The sequence below is a fragment of the Eptatretus burgeri genome, chromosome 2, assembly GCF_056783735.1.
Source record: "Eptatretus burgeri isolate ZD-2024b chromosome 2, Ebu_testis_v1, whole genome shotgun sequence".
Lineage (NCBI taxonomy): Eukaryota > Metazoa > Chordata > Myxini > Myxiniformes > Myxinidae > Eptatretus > Eptatretus burgeri.
This window is the reverse complement of record NC_140962.1, coordinates 91,172,511-91,192,340: the sequence shown is the minus strand read 5'-3', so window position 1 is coordinate 91,192,340 and position 19,830 is coordinate 91,172,511. Positions and strand designations below refer to the sequence as shown.

At 41.6% G+C, this 19,830-nt stretch overlaps 1 protein-coding gene across 1 annotated transcript in view; it reads right to left on the bottom strand.

Moving 5' to 3' along the window:
- LOC147032552 (sodium- and chloride-dependent GABA transporter 3-like) overlaps nt 1-19,830 on the bottom strand; it is a 199,351-nt gene that overhangs the window by 107,835 nt on the left and 71,686 nt on the right. The window contains 4 exon segments of the mRNA XM_085870296.1: nt 1,308-1,440; nt 6,272-6,365; nt 6,487-6,627; nt 8,461-8,595. Coding sequence (XP_085726422.1) covers nt 1,308-1,440; nt 6,272-6,365; nt 6,487-6,627; nt 8,461-8,595 — 503 coding nt within the window.

Here is a 19,830-nt window from a genome sequence, read left to right as displayed (position 1 = left end):
TCATAGGTCAGCATAAGCTGGCTAAATCGTCAAGGTGTGACTGCGATGTTGACACTTCCAATTTTCAGGCGGTTATGATTTAAATCGGCGTGCGGCAGGTTTTTAACAGAGAACGCCACGAGTTCGTCGGCGATACGTGCAGCGCGCCATGACTAAGTTAAACTATCGTTGGGCATAGGTTGTGAACGCCGACAACAGGCTAAGCATTCGTTGGTATAAGTTATCTCTAAGACAACGAAATGTTCTGTGCCCGTTACTAATATGTTATGCATACGACCAACACGTTATGAATACGACCAAAACTTAAAAAAAAACCTCAAAACTTCAGCGTACGCCAACGTTTTACATACATTTTTATACGTTGCCATTGCTGGCTAAAACTTCAAGGTGTGACAGCGCCTTTAGGGGGGAGACCGGTTGAAGTGAACACCGCAATCTACAATAGGACTGGCGACTGGCAACCACTATAGATTATTTCTGCCATCGAGAGGCAAAATGCCCGAGTTTGCTCAATCAGATGATGATGATGAAGTTTGACCACTAAATATTATTAAAATTTGTCTTTTTTTTCATCAACCGCTGTTTTTTCATAAACCGCTGTCACAATGGGAACCAAACGGGTTCACGGGTCGTCTGGTATCAAATAAAAGTCAACCACAATGTATGGACGAAAGTGCCTGCCCTGACACATGTCGAGCAGGCTGATCACCACACTGCTGAAGGTGTGGGAAGGTGTGGTTACCGAGAAAGCTATGTTTTACCAACATTCCAATTCTCCTGAGACTAACTTTCAGAAACTGTGAATCATCACACCATTTTGAAGCCTTTTTCCCTGAGCAGGTGTCAGCTTTTTGCAGGCTCCAATCATGGTACCCTTTTTCTTGTGGCAATGTTTTTTACGGCCGGATGCCCTTCCTGACACCAACCCTTGAGTCATCTTCGACCCTGCCAGGATAATTACCAGTATACTGGTGCTCATTTTGCCGACCTCGGAAGGATGACAGGCTGAGTCAACCCCCCTGATGTTAATTCAGTGACCAGCGGGGCTCGAACTCAGGACCCCAAGGATCCCAAGCCACCACCCGAGCCACTAAGCCAACACCAGGCTCATTTTCAGAAACTTTGAATGCAACTCCATTGTACTGTTTGTTGCATTCTGATGGATTGGAACCCACATTTAAAATAATGCCAGTCAAGTGTACTCACGATTTAGCCATGTTACTCAAAGAGAGCATCTGTTGGATAAAGGTTAAGAAGTATGGTCAGAAGAAAGTAACTTTCATTCAAGGAGGTATGTCCATGCTGACCTTTCCTGTTGACTTGGTTCCCTTCCAAATGCAGAAGTAGCAAATGACCCAGGCGCCGAGGAGGCAAAGTGCCAAGTCCCAATGGACAGTGCCAAAGTACTCGATGCCTTTTGAGAGTCGCAAAACTCGTCGCCTGGCAATATCAAAGAGGATACCAATGATTCAAAATTTGGGCTTAAAACAGCTGACTCCACAAGCAAGTGTTAAGCTATATATTTTAGTTTATTGAAAATAAAATCGAGATTCAGGGAAGAACAAAACAACAAAAGTTGAGGTACATTCTCCCAACGTTCTACCAACCTAACTTGGTCTTACGTCTACCAACGTAAGACCAAGTTAGCGCTGAATTTAGATATATTTTCCACTGGAACATCAGAGCAGAAATCCCCTCTATCACACACACACACACACACACACACACACACACACACACACACACACACACACACACACACACACACCAAATCAAAGCATACATGTTCTCATATTGTCGTTTTACAGGGACAATACCCCCATACAACTTTTCCAACTCTCCAACCGTGACACAACACAACAACGATGTAAGGTGAAATTACTAAAGCAGACTATCACATGTCTACTAAACAATCAATTTTCTGGAATAAGCAACAGCTGTGAACACCACAGTACAATCCCAACACTAGAGTATAATCTATATCAATGCATAATGCTGCATAAACATATAAAATAATAATCAGGGGAAAATATGTTTCTTCACAAATTGTGTTCGGGTCTCAAGGGGCTGCCAAAGTAGAGTCGCATAGAGCTATTAATTGATTTTATTGATACTGTGAGGAAGGAAGACAGAAGTTGAAGTGCGGTTCAAGAGAGAAGGAGATTCCAATATGGTGGAATCCTCAGTGATAATATGCATATGGGCATGAACACACAACAAACAGGTATTGTATCCAGAAGATGCAACAACACAAATATTGCACACAGCGGCACTGGTGATTCATTGTTAGAAAACCACCATCAACGCTGGTACTCTACAAAGTGGATTGCACTACACCAACCACAATAATGGATGGGCGTTTGAACAGGCACAACTTAAGTAATCTCCATTCTATTGTCTCCTTAAACATCTGAAATCATCTCCATTCCATTCTGCTCTTGCTCTTCCACAAGCCTCGGCCACGTATACAAAAAAGGTCATAGCTGTCAGGTTTCAACGTTTGGATGGTGGTGGTTTCATTTGCAGCCGTGGATGCTAGTTACATCATTTTCTGGGGGCACAGCTGTGCCACTGATGTAGTGCCCTCTATTACTAGTACACTGGTACTCATTCCACCAACCTCGGGAGGATGACAGGCTGAATCAACGCCACCTGGTGTGAATTCAATGACAACAGGAGCTCAAACTCAAACCCTAAGATCTTAACCCAGCCACTTTAACCATTTAGCCAATGCCTGGCTTGATGGTTGGGTTGAAAGATGACAAGGATTACAAACTATCCAATAAGTATATTACAGCCATGCAGTAAAAAACAATGTCAGCAACATGTTGACTCCAACCGGATGTGTTCTACAACTGTTCTACTACTGCTAGTCATCAAACAGATGAAGGTCAATTACATTGCAGCTAGAGCACACACGACATCTTCACCCTTCCAAAAACAAAAAAATTAAGAGTATAACATGGGAAAAATTTCAAGGAAAATAAACAGAAGGAAAAACAATAGGCTACCAGCCCTTGAGGTTTGGTCCCCTAAATATGTGAAAGAAAACTTCATGGCTCAAAATGAGTCAGGGGTTTAATCATCCTGCCAGAGTGGGGAGTCGTACACTTGGTTGGACTAGACACATTGTGTGGAGTACATCGAGTGGTAGGTACTACATTCCGTGGAGCACACTGAGTGGTAGGACCAACACAGTCAGAATTGTCTGTGAGTGGTCGGCTCATTGGAGCAGATACATTAACAGAAGCATCAGCGGAACATCATGACAAAGTAGAACCACTGCTGTCTTCACTCAAGGGGGTATTAGCCCTAGTGTGAGGAATGGTCCATCAAATGTGAACTCGATTCCGGTGATATGAACTGTCGTTAAGTGATTGCAGAATGTATGATCTCAGTTCTTCACAATGTGACACAATAGTAGCTGGTTTCCAAATATCAGATCTCTGATTCTGCACAAGGACAAACTGATGGCCTGGATGCAGTGGTGGACATTCACATACAGGGGCATGCTGATGATTGAAAAACTTCTGATATCGTTGACTATTTACAAGCTCATTATTAATAGCATTATAGGGGTCCAGGGTGTTCACAATGCGGGTAGGTGCAATAGATTTGAACTTCTTGCCCATGAGTAATCGTGCTGGACTATCCAATGTGTGACTGATCGGCATCAAACGTCATGTGAGAACAGCAAGTCTGTCGTCAGCACCTGCATGTTTACACTTCTTCGGGGCCTCTTTGATAGTTTATACTCCATTCACCATTCACCAGCATTGACCAACAAAAGCCCATTATGAAATGGCATGACACCCACCACTGAGAGAACATGCCCTCTCTTCTGCACACATAAATCCTCTTATGTTAGATGATGAACCCCACTGAAGGCTCTTTCTTAAAGACTCCACACGGTCGGTCCACACCACCACAGGCACTTTCGCCCTGTGGTGCAGACCAGTCCATGCTCGTCTGCACCACCGTGGGATTATCAATCCTGGATGAGCCCCTGTAACTGAAAGGTTATTTGATTGACATGTTCAAATGGCAGATGGGTGCTGCCTAAATTTGCGTTTATTTAAAAGATAAAGAACAAGCAATGCATGAAGCACAATGAATGGCACTGTCACACACAAAAGCAAATCATGCCTGGCTCTTCTTTTCTCCCCTTCTCCTCTCTCATTTTGCTTTACCATTTCTGTAAAGACAGAGCAAGACCAATCACAAAAGCCCCTTCTTCTACAGATATTCTGAAACCAGTTGCTCTGAGAAATTGTTCCTCAACACAAGATGGCTCAACATCTGGAAGTAACCAGAAATTTCTCGGATTCTCGTAATCTTTCCAAACAGCTTAAAGTCTAACTACAATATGAGAACATGTCACCTTTATACTCAACTCAACCTTAAGAATAAACATCTCACCTTAACAAGTATTACACAGTAATTTATAGCATCAGTTCCTGCAGTTCCTTCCATTTCAAATAATTGGAATACAAGCAATAACATCACACTGAGACTGAAATATACCATTAACTATCACGATAAATAAATTTGTGACAGAGAGGAACCATCAGTACACCTGAAGGAGGCCAACAAGAGCACATGTCCAGGATAAAGACACAAATTCAGGACACAAGCACAAGCGAAGGCATGTTACAGGATGCAAAAATACATAACATCAAGAAATTAACACCAACTATGAACAAAAACTGTGAAACAAGACAATACCAGAATATGGATACTTAGCTTTCGAAGACAGCCATTCAGAGCAAAGAAGATGGCATCTGGCCACAAAGGAATGTGTAACCATAAGTCTTGAGACCAACTATAAAAAAAGTGCAATCCAATTTCATCTGTCCTATATTATTCACCACGTCTCTCCCCTTTTGCAAAGTAATCATGGTGGAGTCATTGGGCCTACATGTTGATGGTTGTATGGCACATACACTCAGTGTACAAAACATTAGGAATACTTGCTCTTTCCATAAAATATACTGATCAGGTGAATACAGGTGAAAGCTTTGATGCCTTATTGATTGCACCTGTTAAATCTGCTTTGATAAGTGTCAATGGAGGGGAGGAAACAGGTTAAAGAAGGATTTTAAAGCCTTGAGACAATTCACACATGGATTGTGTATGTGTGCCATTCAGAGGGTGAATGGGCAAGACAAAATATTTAAAGTGCCTTTGAATGGGATATGGTAGTACTGCAGGTACCAGACACACCAGTTTGAGTGTCAAGAACTGCAAAGCTGCTGGGTTTTTCATGCTCAACAGTTTTCGGTGTGTATTAAAAATGGTCCACCACCCAAAGGACATCCAGTCAACAGCAGGCCAGTGGTCGAAAACGGCTAATTGAAGAAATAGGCCAAAGGAGGCTGACATAAATTGTGCAGAGCAACAGATGGGCTACAATGAGTCAACTGACAGTCCAGTACCTCATTGGTGCCGGGAGACCCTTAAAGAATGCACAACTCGTCGAACCTTGACACAAATGGGGTATGGCAGCCAACAACTGTTCCACTTCTTTCAGCAAAAACACAAGAACCTGCTGTTGCAGTTGGCTTAGGAATGAAAACACTTGACACTGGAAGATTGGAAAAACATTGCCTGGTCTGATGAATCCTGGTTACTGTTGTTTAACGCTGATTGGAGGAATAGGGTATGGAGAAAACCACATGAGTACATGCATCCATCAAGCCATGTGTCAACATTGCAGGCTGGTGGTGGTGGTGTGATGGTGTGGGGTGTGTTTTCATGGTGCACATTGGGCCTCTTGGTAAAAGTGGAGCAACACTTGAATGACACAGGATATCTGAACATCATTGCCAATCAGGTGCATCCCTTCATGACAGCAGTGTATCTATCTGCAAATGGATTTCTTCAGCAGAAGAATGCCCCATGCCACAAGGCTTGGATAGTTCAGGAATGGCTTCACGAACATGACAGTGAATTCAGCTGACTGCAGTGGATAGCCCAGTCACCAGCTCTCAATCCAATTGTGGGATGAGATGGATGAGCGATTCGGAATGGAGATCCACTACCAGCCAACTTGACACAATTGTGGGAAGCAGTGGAGTTAGCATGGGCCAACATCCCTGTGGAACGCTTTCAACACCTTGTAGAGTCCATGCCCTGACGAATTGAGGCTGTTCTGAGGGCAAAAAGGGCTGCAACTCAATATTAGGAAGCTGTTCCTAATGTTTTGTACACTGAGTGTGTGCACCATATTCTGTAAATTAAGTTGGTGTGCAAATGAATTAAAAAAACTCACTCCCAGAACTCAACGATTGGGGACGTGGCATGTAAACCTGTCAGATTGTATAGACTTTCTCCGGTGTCACTCACTTTGAACTCCACACACGTCACTGCAGCAGAAAAAAAAACAAAAATAGTGGAGGTTAGGATTGGGGGACCATTTGCACCAAGACTCCAGGGATACAAAAGGAGATATATTTTGATCATATATTTAGGTCACTGAAAAACCACCTGTATTCCATGTGTTGTTGCAAGAAGACCATGGAAGTTCAGAGGAGAAGGAATGACATAAGTAGAAAATGGCCCAGGCAAGGATGACAATGTAGTATCCAGAGAGTTGAGCCATAATCACCTGCGTCGCATAACCAATTCCTGCTCAAAACAAAGCAGCATTACAGCAATGACATGACTTATTCAAATAAAGGAAAAAAGACTTCTTTCTGAAAATAAATCTTCCATGATAAAATAGATTGTAATTGATACAAGCCGCTAGGCGACATGGCTGCTTGCTCTAGATGGAAAGCTGGCCGACGCGACTAGCCAATATTCATGTACATGCTATCAATCAATTTAGCACAATAAATATGATTATCACAGCCCTCTTAGTTTGCGCCCAGAAACCCGCCTTGTGAAATTTCAGGCATGTTTCCAAAGAGACTCTAACAAATGGCAGCCCAGGTAATTCCATTTATCTATTCGCTAAAGATTTTATTTTTTATATGATGCTGTAAGACATTCTCCTTGGGCACAAAAAAACAGGTCCCTCGGAGGTCCAGTTTCGGAGGTATTGATTTTTTTGTACAGTCCACATGGAGCAGCAACAAAGGCTGGAAAGGGTGGAAATGCGAATGGTTCGGTGGATGTGTGGAGTATCGTTGAGAGAGAGGAAGACAAATGATGACTTGCGGAAGATGATGGGAATAGAGTCTGTGATGGAGGTTGTGAAGAGAAACAGGTTGAGATGGTTGGGTCATGTGTTGAGGAAGGATGAAAGTGACTGGGTGAGAGGAGTGTTGGAAATGAGTGTAGTCGGAAGTAGAGGACGGAGAAGACCGAGAAAAACTTGGCTAAATGTGGTGGAAGAGGAAATGTGGGCAAGGGGATTAAGAAGGGGAGATGCAGAAAACAGGGTAAAGTGGAGAAGATTGTCATGGGGCCCGCAAGGCTAACCCCTGTTTTAGCGGGGAAAATGGCCTTTAAATGCTTGTGTGTGTGTGTGTGTGTGTGTGTGTGTGTGTGTGTGTGTGTGTGTGTGTGTGTGTGTGTGTGTGTGTGTGTGTGTGTGTGTGTGTGTGTGTGTGTGTGTGTGTGTGTGTGTGTGTGTGAGTCCACAATAAGTGTACGATGTACGATAAAGTATTTTAGCTGTTGCGAAGCAACGGAGGTGTGCATAGCAACCATTCATTTTTGTGTACATGCTAGCCACATTGTACACATTTCACCCAAGTTTCATCAAAATCAGACTCTTTCTCTTAGAGATATTCGCAATTAACCGTTTCTGAAATGTTCGACATGTACTCGCCCAAAACCTATCTCCTCCGTCAAATATTTTTTGTTAGGGCTGCAAATTGCCATGAAGGGAGCGAGATAGATTACGCACAGAACTCTAAGCTTAGATTTTTCGATTTTTTTTTTGATTTTTTGACCACTTTAAAGGGCCGTTGCTATGCCGTTGCTAGGGCCCGGGGTCCCATATTCGAAAGCACACGATTCCCAGAAATATTGGTCCGACCTACCAAATTTCATTGGAATCGGTTGAGTGGTTTCGCCCCAAGGCTTGACGAAAGTTTCGCGGACAGACAGACAGATGGAAATGTCCGGAATAAGGGTGCTCTAAGAGCAGCCAATTGTACATGGAAGATAAACAGGAATCAAAAGGAGGAGATTAAATAACTGCATCTACATGTTTCAATACGTTTGCTTGAGTGAGAGTAATTGGCTATATGTGAGAATGCTCAAGATCACTCGTTAATTTAAGGGGCATTTTTGAACTCTCTGCACTGTTTAAAATACACAACTATGCGAAATACACGCATTACTAACTTGTGTAGTCACTGGTGACGATGCAGAATTATAACCTCGACCATCAAAGGTGGGTGGAGGTTATGTTTTCACCCTTCTAATTACAAAATCACCCATTGGGCAGGTACTCTGCTCGTTCATATAATTGCTGTGAAACCAAAAGTACATGTCGAAGTTTCCCACCCTCAAAGATTGGGCAAATCCTCCGCCAGCAAGTGATCCCGCCTTCACTTGTGAACTGCCCAAGAGCTGCCTCAAGGAAGAATAGGGGCATGCCGCAGAATACAAAAAACAGGATATATGGTATGAAGAAAGCACCTGTAATGACATGGATACACAACGAACCAAGAGTTCAGTGTAATTTCACCACAAGGTGTTGCTTTGCACTGAAATGAAACCACGCAGGTATAAAAAAACAACATGAAGACTCATGAAATCACATCTACAATATAATTAGAAACCAACAGAAAATTACTTTGTTGAACTTTTGAAAGCACTGTGAAAAAGGAAACTTTTGTTTGACATTGTTTAAACTAACATTGCAGATTTGACAGATGACTGACAAATAGCACATTTCCATACTTTTTCCTCGAAAGTGGTAAATCATTGACCCATTGGCATTGACAATGGCGTTCCTCCTCTGTACTTCCGAGAAGCCCATGTTTTGTCTCAAGGCTTTATTCATTCATTGCATGATTCATTGTATGATTCATTGTATGACATTCATTCATTGTAAGATATGCCACTCCACAGTATATTCACATTCTCTATTCTGTCCTGATAACATAGTGGTCGTAGCTCCCACCAGTAAACTGTCAGTGTTTTACAAGACAGGCCTCTGTAAAATCTATGCAGATGTTGAGAGGAATGGAATATGTACAAGAAGTCAATCTGACTGACCTCAGCAATGACATAAATTAAGTAAATGCTGAAACCTCTTTCTGAAATAAGTACTGCATGTACACGTCTACAGCTTCAGTTGTTTCTAGTATGTGCTCACCCATCACCTTTCTTTCACCAAAACCAGAGCATCTATGCACCCCTTCAAAATCATCTGATATTTTTTCCCAACATGTCCATTCAAGTTTCCACCCTTGGAACATCAATAAATCAGTGATATTGAATTCCATCCATTGGGGGTAGACTGTGCAGAGCGTTGGTGCTGCCGAAGCAGTCTCCTGGGGCTGCTGCGAACAATCCTGGACGGGTCGCAACTCAAACACAAGATACCAGCGAGCTGGTACTCATTTTTGCCGATCTCAGGATGACAGGCTGAGTCATAAATCAATAAATCTAACTTTAATGTGACACCCTTTCTGTATAATTTTTGGCACTTGAATCATGTTTGTGGGGGTGTAGGACACCAGAAAAGTGACTTTGGCAAGTTGGATCGGATTGCGCAACTTCTCCAGGGACGATTTTTTTTTTTACTTCAGCTGGAAAATCCCAATATCGAAAAAACTAGGGGTAGGGGAAATGTAAATCCCTGTATCTCTTGAACCCTGCATCTCACAGTAACAAACTACCACTCATTCTTTTTACTAGAATGTCAGCTTTCAAACGATGTATAAGAAAATTTGATTGGATGACCTCTGGGGTCAGGGGAGGTCAAAAGGTCACAGAAATAGGTCATGCTGAAAATCTAGGCCTTACAATAAACAAATTTTAATTTTCCTGCCTCATAGTGTTATGATAAAGCAATCCTTGATATTACTGTGTTCTTTACATCCCCCTGATGTTTTTGGGAATGGAAGATTAGGACTGAGAAACATTTTGCCTCTTTATTTTGAGTGTATTTGGGGGGTCATTTTTTCAGAAATCCACAAAATTCTGTATTTTCGTAATTAATTATATTCGCGTAAAATTAATGTTAGTATCATTCATGCTTCCGCTTATATCTCCAATAACCTAATGATGTTTTCTCCTTTTTCACACTGGTAACGGCCCTCATATTAAAGAATGGAGCCTGTAATAACAGTGAAAGGTAAAGGAAAAAGGACTTTTCTGATCGAAAATGACTATTCAAAATGTTTGGTCTGCCAAACAGTATGTGATGACAAGGGGTCTGTACAAGCTAACCAAAAGAGGTCAGCAAACATTTAAGAATGCAGTCAAAATCAGGAAAGATGAGGTGCATCAAAGACTGTGGGGTGACCTTCAGGACGCAGATGATGTACTGTCAAAAAATCCTCTGTGCCATGTAAAGTGTCGCAGTGGGTATACACACAAAAGGTCCCTTGATGATGTAATTTCTGCTAAACGGGCAATAGTCCGGGAGCAGTGGGGGTGAACCTGGTTTTGTCGGATAAAGTTTTTTTCTTTGCTGTTTCTTATAGCCTTGGGGTATCTCTTCATGATTCAGGGGGGTGACAGTTTGCAACCCTTGGGAAATTTGCTATATTAACCCTTTTGTGCCGCTAAATGCATAAATAATGAAAAAAAACCCAGTTTTTTTCACTATTTATTGCAATGAACCCAACCAACATCATCACATTTGTTTGTGTCGATGTTTATTCACAAATTATGTAACCAAAAACAACTTAAGATATAAAACACTTGTGAACTAGAGGGGAGCACTCGGTAGAGTGCAAAACTTCTGCCACCAATACTGCTAGGTCACTCAAGTGAACCTGATATCCTATTCATTCAATTTGACGTCAACAGTGCTCACAGAGTTTAAGTTTGCAACTTTCCCTTTTACTTTTAACTTTTACATACTCAATTCATTTCTCATAATGACATGACTTGAGACATAAATTGAGACTTGAGACTTGAGACAAATAATTCCTTGAGACATAAATTGATTTAACGTGGGTATATCCACCTGAAGTTCCAAAATCAGCCGCAATTATAGTTTTGGCATGTTTTTTGTTGGAAATCACTTAACACATGTAGAAATGCAAAAAAAAAAAAAAAAAATCGAAATTTTGTTGAAAAAAAAGTTGCAAAATTTTTTTATTTCTCCAACAATTTTTTTTTGGGGGGGGGAGTGGAAATCACTTAAAACATGCAGAAATGCAAAAAAAAAATCAAATTTTTTTTTAAATTGCCACCATAGCGGCCATATTGGATTTTGGACAAAGTCCAAAATCTAATGGCATGATCCTTGGACGATACCTAATCCCCCCACCAAGTTTCGTCGAAATCCGTCAAGGAGTTTTTCCGTAATACTGTTCACAAACAAACAAACAAACAAATAAACCAATGTCACCTGCAGGGTGACCCGTATCTTGCCAAAAGGTGACCACGTGTGACTTCTTCAAGGTCACACTGAGGTGAACAGAGCTGCTATCCACCAGGAGCGACTCCTTGAGGAATATCTGCCTACGAGAGATTCCGATGAGAATCGTTCTACAGAGTAACCATGAAAAATATGCGTTTGCCTCATAACGTCACCAAATGACGTCATAATGTCTCAAGCTTGACATATCTAGAAAGCACTCATCGAGGTGTTCAAATTGAGGTACGACACGATATGGTTCCTAAAACTTGAAAATTTGACCTTGGGGTCAAATATGTTTGACCTGAGGCGCTAACCATGAAGGTCATGGCCAATCACCACCAAAAATTAATCAGGTGAGCGCCAGACCATGAACTATATTCCCATGAAGTTTCAAGACGATCCGATCAAAATTACTCAAAAAATAAGGGTTTCGTCGACTCCCCTGATTTGCGACAAAGTGACCTTGACCTTTGACCTTGACCTTCAAAATTTTATGCGCTGAAAGGGACCTCTATAGGCCTCTGATACGCTAAGTTACAAAAAATTCCAATGATAACTGTGCTCTGCAGAGTGATTTATACGTGATTGCAGACAAAAATAAATAAATAAATAAAATAAAATAAAAACACATGAAGGTCAAGGCCAATCGCCACCAAAAATTAATCAGCTGAGCGCCAGACCATGAACTATATTCCCATGAAGTTTGAAGACTATCCGATCAAAATTACTCAAAAAATAAGGGTTTCGTCGACTCCCCTGATTTGCGACAAAGTGACCTTGACCTTTGACCTTGACCTTCAAAATATTATGCGCTGAAAGGGACCTCTATATTCCTCTGATATGCGAAGTTACAAAAATTTCCAATGATAACTGTGCTCTGCAGAATTTTTTATACGTGATTACAGACAAACAAAAAAAAAAAACATACAAGCTGATGAACATATCTTGCAAAAACTTCGTTTTGGCAAGATAACAAGCAGTCATAGACTGGTACTGACGAAATCGTCAACTTGACCTCTGACCTTGTCTAATAAAAGCTGTCTCTCGAGAAGGTAGCGACGCAAACCAGAAGTTTCTATGATGATTCTGTACCAAACCATCAAAAATCGAATGTTTTGGATGTTTGACCTCACTGTGACCTTGACCTTTGACCGATTTTGACCAAAATCTAATCAGCGCTAGCCACCACCCTCCTGAATCACGTGGTGTAATTTGACATTGGGAGCTTCTTCCGTTCTCAAGTTATCTGTACCAAACCATCAAAAATCGAGTATTTGACCTCACTGTGACCTTGACATTTGACCGATTTTGACCAAAATCTAATCAGCACTTGCCATCACCCTCCTGAATCAAGTGGTGTAATTTGACATTGGTAGCTTCTTCCGTTCTCGAGTTATCATTTTTTGGATGTTTGACCTCACTGTGACCTTGACCTTTGACCGATTTCGACCAAAATCTAATCAGCACTTGCCATCACCCTCCTGAATCACGTAGTGGAATTTGACATTGGTAGCTTCTTACGTTCTCGAGTTATCGTGCCTACAAACAAACAAACAAACAAACAAACTAGAACGGGCACTCATAGAGCGCATACCTTCGCCGCCACTACTTTTTTTGTTCTTGGTATGAGTGTGGGGAACTGGTTTCATATGAATGGTCTTATGACACAAACCACATATCTATAATGTCATGACCCCCCCCGACTTTTGGGGGCTACGGACTAAACAACAATCAACTCAAGTCGTTTTGGCGAGTCTTCACTCGCAAGCTGGGTGAATACAACGTTTCAACAAGAGAAGGTAATCTCGTTTGATGCTCGTTTCATGCAAATCGAATAAGAATTGACTGAGTTATGCCGAAAACCGCATATTTTTCAAGGGCGTGACCCCCCCCGACATTTTAACCCAACTGGTGACATGTGTTATGACGTCATTGTGTCACAAGATTGGGCATTAAATTCTGAACATTTTGGTGCTGGGTTCATGTAAAGCGGACAAGAATTGACCGCGTTATGACAAAAACCGCATATTTTTCAAGGTCGTGACCCCCTTACCTTTGACCCCTAACCAGTAACAAGAGTATGGGCGTCATTGTGTCATATTGCATATCACAAGATGAGGCATTGAATTCTGAACATTTTGGCGTTAGTTGCATGCAAATTGATTAAAAATTGACCGTGTTATCGTAAAAAGACGATTTTGACCTTTTCGTGACCTTGACCTTGACCTTTGACCCGAACAATCCCAAAATCTAATCGAATGCTTCCTGGCTAATAACCAATCATCCCACCAAATTTAATGCAATTCGGTTTTATACTTTTTGAGTGATACGAATCACAAGATTAGAAATAAATAAATAAATAAATACACCGACCAAAACATAACTTTTCGCAAAATGCGAAGGTAACAAGCAGTCATAGACTGGTACTTACGAAATCGTCAACTTGACCTCTGACGTTGTCGAATAAAAGCTGTCTCGAGAGAAGGTAGCGATGCAAACCAGAAGTTTCTCCGATGATTCTGTAGCAAACCATCAAAAATCGAATGTTTGACCTCAGTGTGACCTTGACCTCTGACCGATTTTGACCAAAATCTAATCAGCACTTGCCATCACCCTCCTGAATCAGGTGGTGCAATTTGACATTGGTAGCTTCTTCCATTCTCGAGTTATCTATACCAAACCATCAAAAATCGAATATTTGACCTCACTGTGACCTTGACCTTTGACCGATTTTGACGAAAATCTAATCAGCACGAGCCATCACCCTCCTGAATCACGTGGTGTAATTTGACATTGGTAGCTTCTTCCGTTCTCGAGTTATCGTGCCTACAAACAAACAAACAAACAAACAAGCAGTCATAGACTGGTACTTACGAAATCGTCAACTTGACCTCTGACCTTGTCTAATAAAAGCTGTCTGTAGAGAAGGTAGCGACACAAACCAGAAGTTTCTACGATGATTCTGTACCAAACCATCAAAAATCAAATGTTTTGGATGTTTGACCTAACTGTGACCTTGACCTTTGACCGATTTTGACTAAAATCTAATCAGCGCTAGCCACCACCCTCCTGAATCACGTGGTGTAATTTGACATTGGTAGCTTCTTCCGTTCTCAAGTTATCGTGCCTACAAACAAACGGAAGGCATCAATATACTTACGAAATCTTTAGATTTCGTAAGTAACAAACAGAAACGGAAGGCATCAAGATACTTACAAAATCTCTCGATTTCGTAAGTAAGAAACAGAAACGGAAGTCATCAATATACTTACAAAATCTTTAGATTTTGTAAGTAACAAACAGAAAGGGGTGAAAACAGTAACCTCCGATCTTCGATGGCAGAGGTTAATTACTCAGTATTAACCCTTTCCAGGCTATTTTAACCCAGGACATAAAATTTGAACACAGACAACATGATTGCACAATAACCACCTCATCCTTACTTTAGTCACAAATAAGGTAACCAAAAACAACTTAAAAGATAGAATAATGACTTAATACTCAATATTAACCCTTTCCTGACTGATTTTACCCAGCACAAAACATTTGAACATCTATAGACAACACGGGTCTTTGACGCATTATTGCACAAAAACCACTCCAAAAATTATGGCATGGGATTTTAATGTCATCTCTTGCTTTCCGACCTGCTGACGTTGATGCAAAATAGACTGGGTTCGACACTCAATGTGTTTAGTTTGACCATTCACTGTAAGACCATTCACCATTCACTGTAAGATCAATTAAATTCGTGAAACAAACAAATAATCTGCAACTACTAGTTGCTTCCCCAATCTCCTCAAACCTTGCTACTGCACACGTGAGCAGCCAACTGCATAACAGGCACAGAAAATTGTGCAAGCGAGACCTCTGACTTGACAACCACACCTTCTCGAATTACAGGGACTTTCACTTTTGCAACCACACCTGATCATTTCAAGAACATATTGTGGGGCCAGTTTCACATCATCTGGGACTGTAATTGGTGACAGTGACTTGTTCTTGACATCTCTCATCCATCCATATTCCTCAGGGTCCAGTGCCGGTGGATGGCCAGTTTCAAGCATTTGCCAGGTAATGCACGAAATGAGACAAACCTCTGCTGATAGTCAGTGTGGTAACGGACATCTGCCGCATGAAGATCACTGACTGCCCCTTCAACACAATGTCGAACACTCGCTGTAGTGGGGCAGATCATTTTTGAGAGGAATCGTGCAAATTATGATACAAGCATCAAATTTGGCACATTTGTTCTTCAGGGGATTCGAATCAAATCTGCTTGATTGGCCATTTGAAAATCCAAATTTTGAGAAATTTAAAAAAAAAAAATTCAAAAAAATCAAAATCATGAAACAATGTTGGATGCTGGCTGAGATTGGTGAATGTTTCAGAAACATCATCAAAGACGTTCCAAATCTGCCATGCAGTTTTCTTCCCTTTACCGTGGAAGGCAGACACGACGTCACATCCAGTGAACGCATGGAAGTATGGGATCCCTCTAGCTTTCTCAGGCCCTATTGCAGAAACTACCTCATGGACTGGAATCCATCGCACCTTGGCTCCTTGGCCAAAGGAAATCCACATGTTCTCAAGACCTAGTTCCTGTAAGGATGGCAGTACAGATATTGCTATGACTAGTACGTCCATGTCATTAGCCTTAATGATAATGGACTTGCTACCATCCATCGTTGCATCCCTGGCATGTACAAATATTCGAGTGTCAGCTTCTTCATGACAACATGGAGACACAGCATCCAGTGACTTCCTTGTGTTGCTAATGGCATATTTTCCTTTTGTGACAATGACTGTGCTTGTCGTCTGTGCTTCACACATCTTTTCCGCAAGGAAGTGAAACAGCTCAGTCTTGTTGCTATCATCTCGAAGAAAGCTTCTCCAGTTACTTGGGGTCTTACTGGTTCCTGTGACTCTTCTTCTGATTCCTTGCCCCCTTTTCGACCTTGCCTCAGACTTCAGACTTGACTTCTTGTACACATCAAACACTACGTCCACCCTCTCGTACCTGGCACCATAGGATTCCACCTTTGGGATGATGTCTTCTTTAGCATAGTCATCAAATATATTTTAAGTGCGTGGAGGTCGGGCATTGATAAGTGCTGAACCATCAATGATGACTGCATCTCCCCTTGGTTCTCTGTCTGGGATGTGCACTTGCACTTTGAGAATTTCAGCCAGCTGTGACTTCAAATTTTTTGAAGTTTTTTTTTCTTTTCAAATTTTTCAAAATTTGGATTTTCAAATGGCCAATCGGGCACATTTGATCAGAAAGCCCTGCAGAACAGAAATGCCAAATTTGATGCTTGTATCATAATTTGCACGATTTTTCTACTATCTACAACACTACTGCAGCAGCATCATTTCTCTTTTCACATATCTCCAGTAAAGACTGTTTCGTGTCAATTTCTCAACATAAATATGCTGCTCTCCACCTTGGGTGCCTTTTGTCCTTTTCAATGTCACAATGATCCCCACAGTGCTGTCTGAAGTTGAACGTTTCACCAACAGGTTTTGACAGGGACTGTCTTGTGACTTTCCGAGGTATTGCAGAGTCTGCTTCTCTGTCATTCTGCCGTTTGTAACGATCTGTTTGTCTACTGCTTGTATATGTAGACACACAGGTTTTATGGCATTTTATAGTAAGTTCACTATTCTGGTTCAATGCTTCCTGAAGGTCAAAATGCTTCCAATCACCATAGATCTTGCTACATCATATGATATTACTTGTTCGAACAGTGGTTGCGGTGATTAATGGGTCTTTCATCGTTTCACAGCGAAACTTCCACTGGAAGAAACATCTTTCCTGATCGGACTCCATAAAATGTCAACCCTGAAAATAAATAAGTCAAAAATTATATTCTAACCTGGGAGAAAGCATTTTATAACTGTGCCTGAATACTAGTACCGTACAAAGGTTCACATTTATTAGTACGGTTCCCTGCTAAAAGAGGGCAGCACCCAACAATAACTGTCATGCCCATTTTGATAACTGTCATTGTAAAAACTAAATTTATACAATCTGAATTTGTCTAGTATTTTAATCTGGAGATTCTATTTTACTAACGACTTCATATAAAGCTTGACAACTGGAAGTCTGGTTGCCTATTCCATGACAAACCTGCACAGCAGAGTGGGAGTGGTGCCCAGCCATGTGCTTCTAATATCTGAAACAATGCAATGGTGCCACCTTTTGTCAGTTTAACTAACTAATGAAGTCTCTCAGCCAATACTTCATCTCAATATGCATGGGTGATAAACAGATCAAAGCAGGAAATGTAGGCCTACGTTTGGGGGAGATATATGATCCCCTAGGAATGCCAGGAAAGGGTTAATAATCATCAAGTTTGGGCAAATTGTGTCCAAATCATCTGTAAAATACTTGCCTTGTGAATAATATTGATGAAAAATAAATGTGATGAATTTTGGTCACAGCTATTTACAAAATATCGCAAAAAATAGTACTTTGGGGCGCATTTGGGTGTAACCGGCATAACCACACAACCTCCCTTGACAAGATCCCCACCAACAGCACGTTGTACACATGCACACAATCACCCATCAATGCTCAAACTACCAAAAAGTCTTATCAACATCCCCATACCCCTCTATCTACATCACTTCCAGGTACCTATCTAATTCTAATTTAAAGTTATCTACTTTTTCTGCTGCCACTACCATTCCAGGGAGACCATTCCATGCATATGCCTGGTGTTGGCTTAATGGTTAGGGTGGTGGGTTTGGGATCCGAGGATCCTGAGTTCAAATCCCACTCTGCTGTTGAATTAATACCAGGTGGGGTTGACTGCCTGTCATCCTTCCGAGGTCGGCAAAATGAGTACCAGCTTGCTGGTATCCTGTGTTGGAGTGGCGACCCATCCAGGATTGTGTCCAACAGCCAAGGAGACTGCTTCGGCAGCACCTACGCTCTGCACAGAGTATGGTCCCAATGGATGGATGGATGGCATAAAAGGGTTAATATAGCGAATTGCCCAAGGGTTACGAACGGTCACACCCCTGAATTATGACGAGCTACCTCAAGGCTACAAGAAACAGCATAGAAAAAAATCTGGCAAAACCAGGTTCACTAAAATATCTGCCTTTTGCTCCCAGACTACAAAGGATGAACAAGGTTGTGGGGAAACTTCAGAGGGAGTCAGGAAGGCCAAGGTCACATTTGCCACGGCGGCCGTGGGGTCTCCAAAATCTATGGCCACTAGCAATTATACGGCGGCCGCAGTATTTCCACGGTCACACAATTTAGCAGTCACATATGTTTTTATTTTTCGGGGAGACACACGACGTATTTATAAATTGTGGAGACCGAAAACGTGGGGTTGCCGTACGATCTTTGATTTGATGTCGCACGGTGACCTTAGGGCGTTCCTGCGGTGGCCATAGAATTTTCAAGGCGGACGCAAGGTCGCCTCAAGGTGCCCACAAGGCGACTGCAGGGGGCCCTAAGGCGAATGTGTGGCCAGACGGACGATAACGAATGGGTTATTTATTTAATTTTTTACCATTTTTTTTTCGGCATGTCGAATTGCTACGGCGAACATAGAAATGAAAAAAAGTTATAACTCCGCGTTATAATTCCACGGCGACCTTACGGCCTGTAAAATATAACCAAACGGCGTAGGGCCACCGCAGAAACTCTGCGGCCGCCGCACGTTTCTGTCAATTCAGAGGGCATACGGCCGCCGTATCCTCGCCGTAGAGCAAATGTGACTTAGGCCTTAAGGAGACAGAACAAGTTCCATGGGATTTCAAAAAGACTTTAAAAACTGTTTTCTGTGTGAAAAGGAACATGATTCAAAAGGGGACAGAACATTGATACGAGTTAGTACAATAGAGAGACAGAAATCAATTCATAAAAAGGCAAAGGAACTTAATAACAAGGATATTCTATTCAAAATTGATGGTTTTGGTGACCAGTGCCTCGACTTAATTGCAAATGATTTCCACCATCATGTGAGGTGAATGAACAAGTTTATGAGTGAACGTAGCAAAACTGAAAATAAAAGTCGAGACCCAAGTTTGCATGACCAGGTGTTTCAAAAACTTCTGTCTGAGGTTACATCAGGACTTATGATTGACAAGCATGTCTATTACATTCGCCAGCTTTCAAAACGGTATGATGAAATTTTGAAGCAGAATAGTAATACTGCACAGCGGCCTTATCGAACTGTTAGGTTGACAAAACGATTTTTGGATCATTTTGTCGCCGACATTCAGCTCATTACTTTAAACAATGGAACTCTAATTTGTTCCTCTTCTTTGACCACCAAGGAACTTTGTGATGAGGTTGTGCGGCTCAA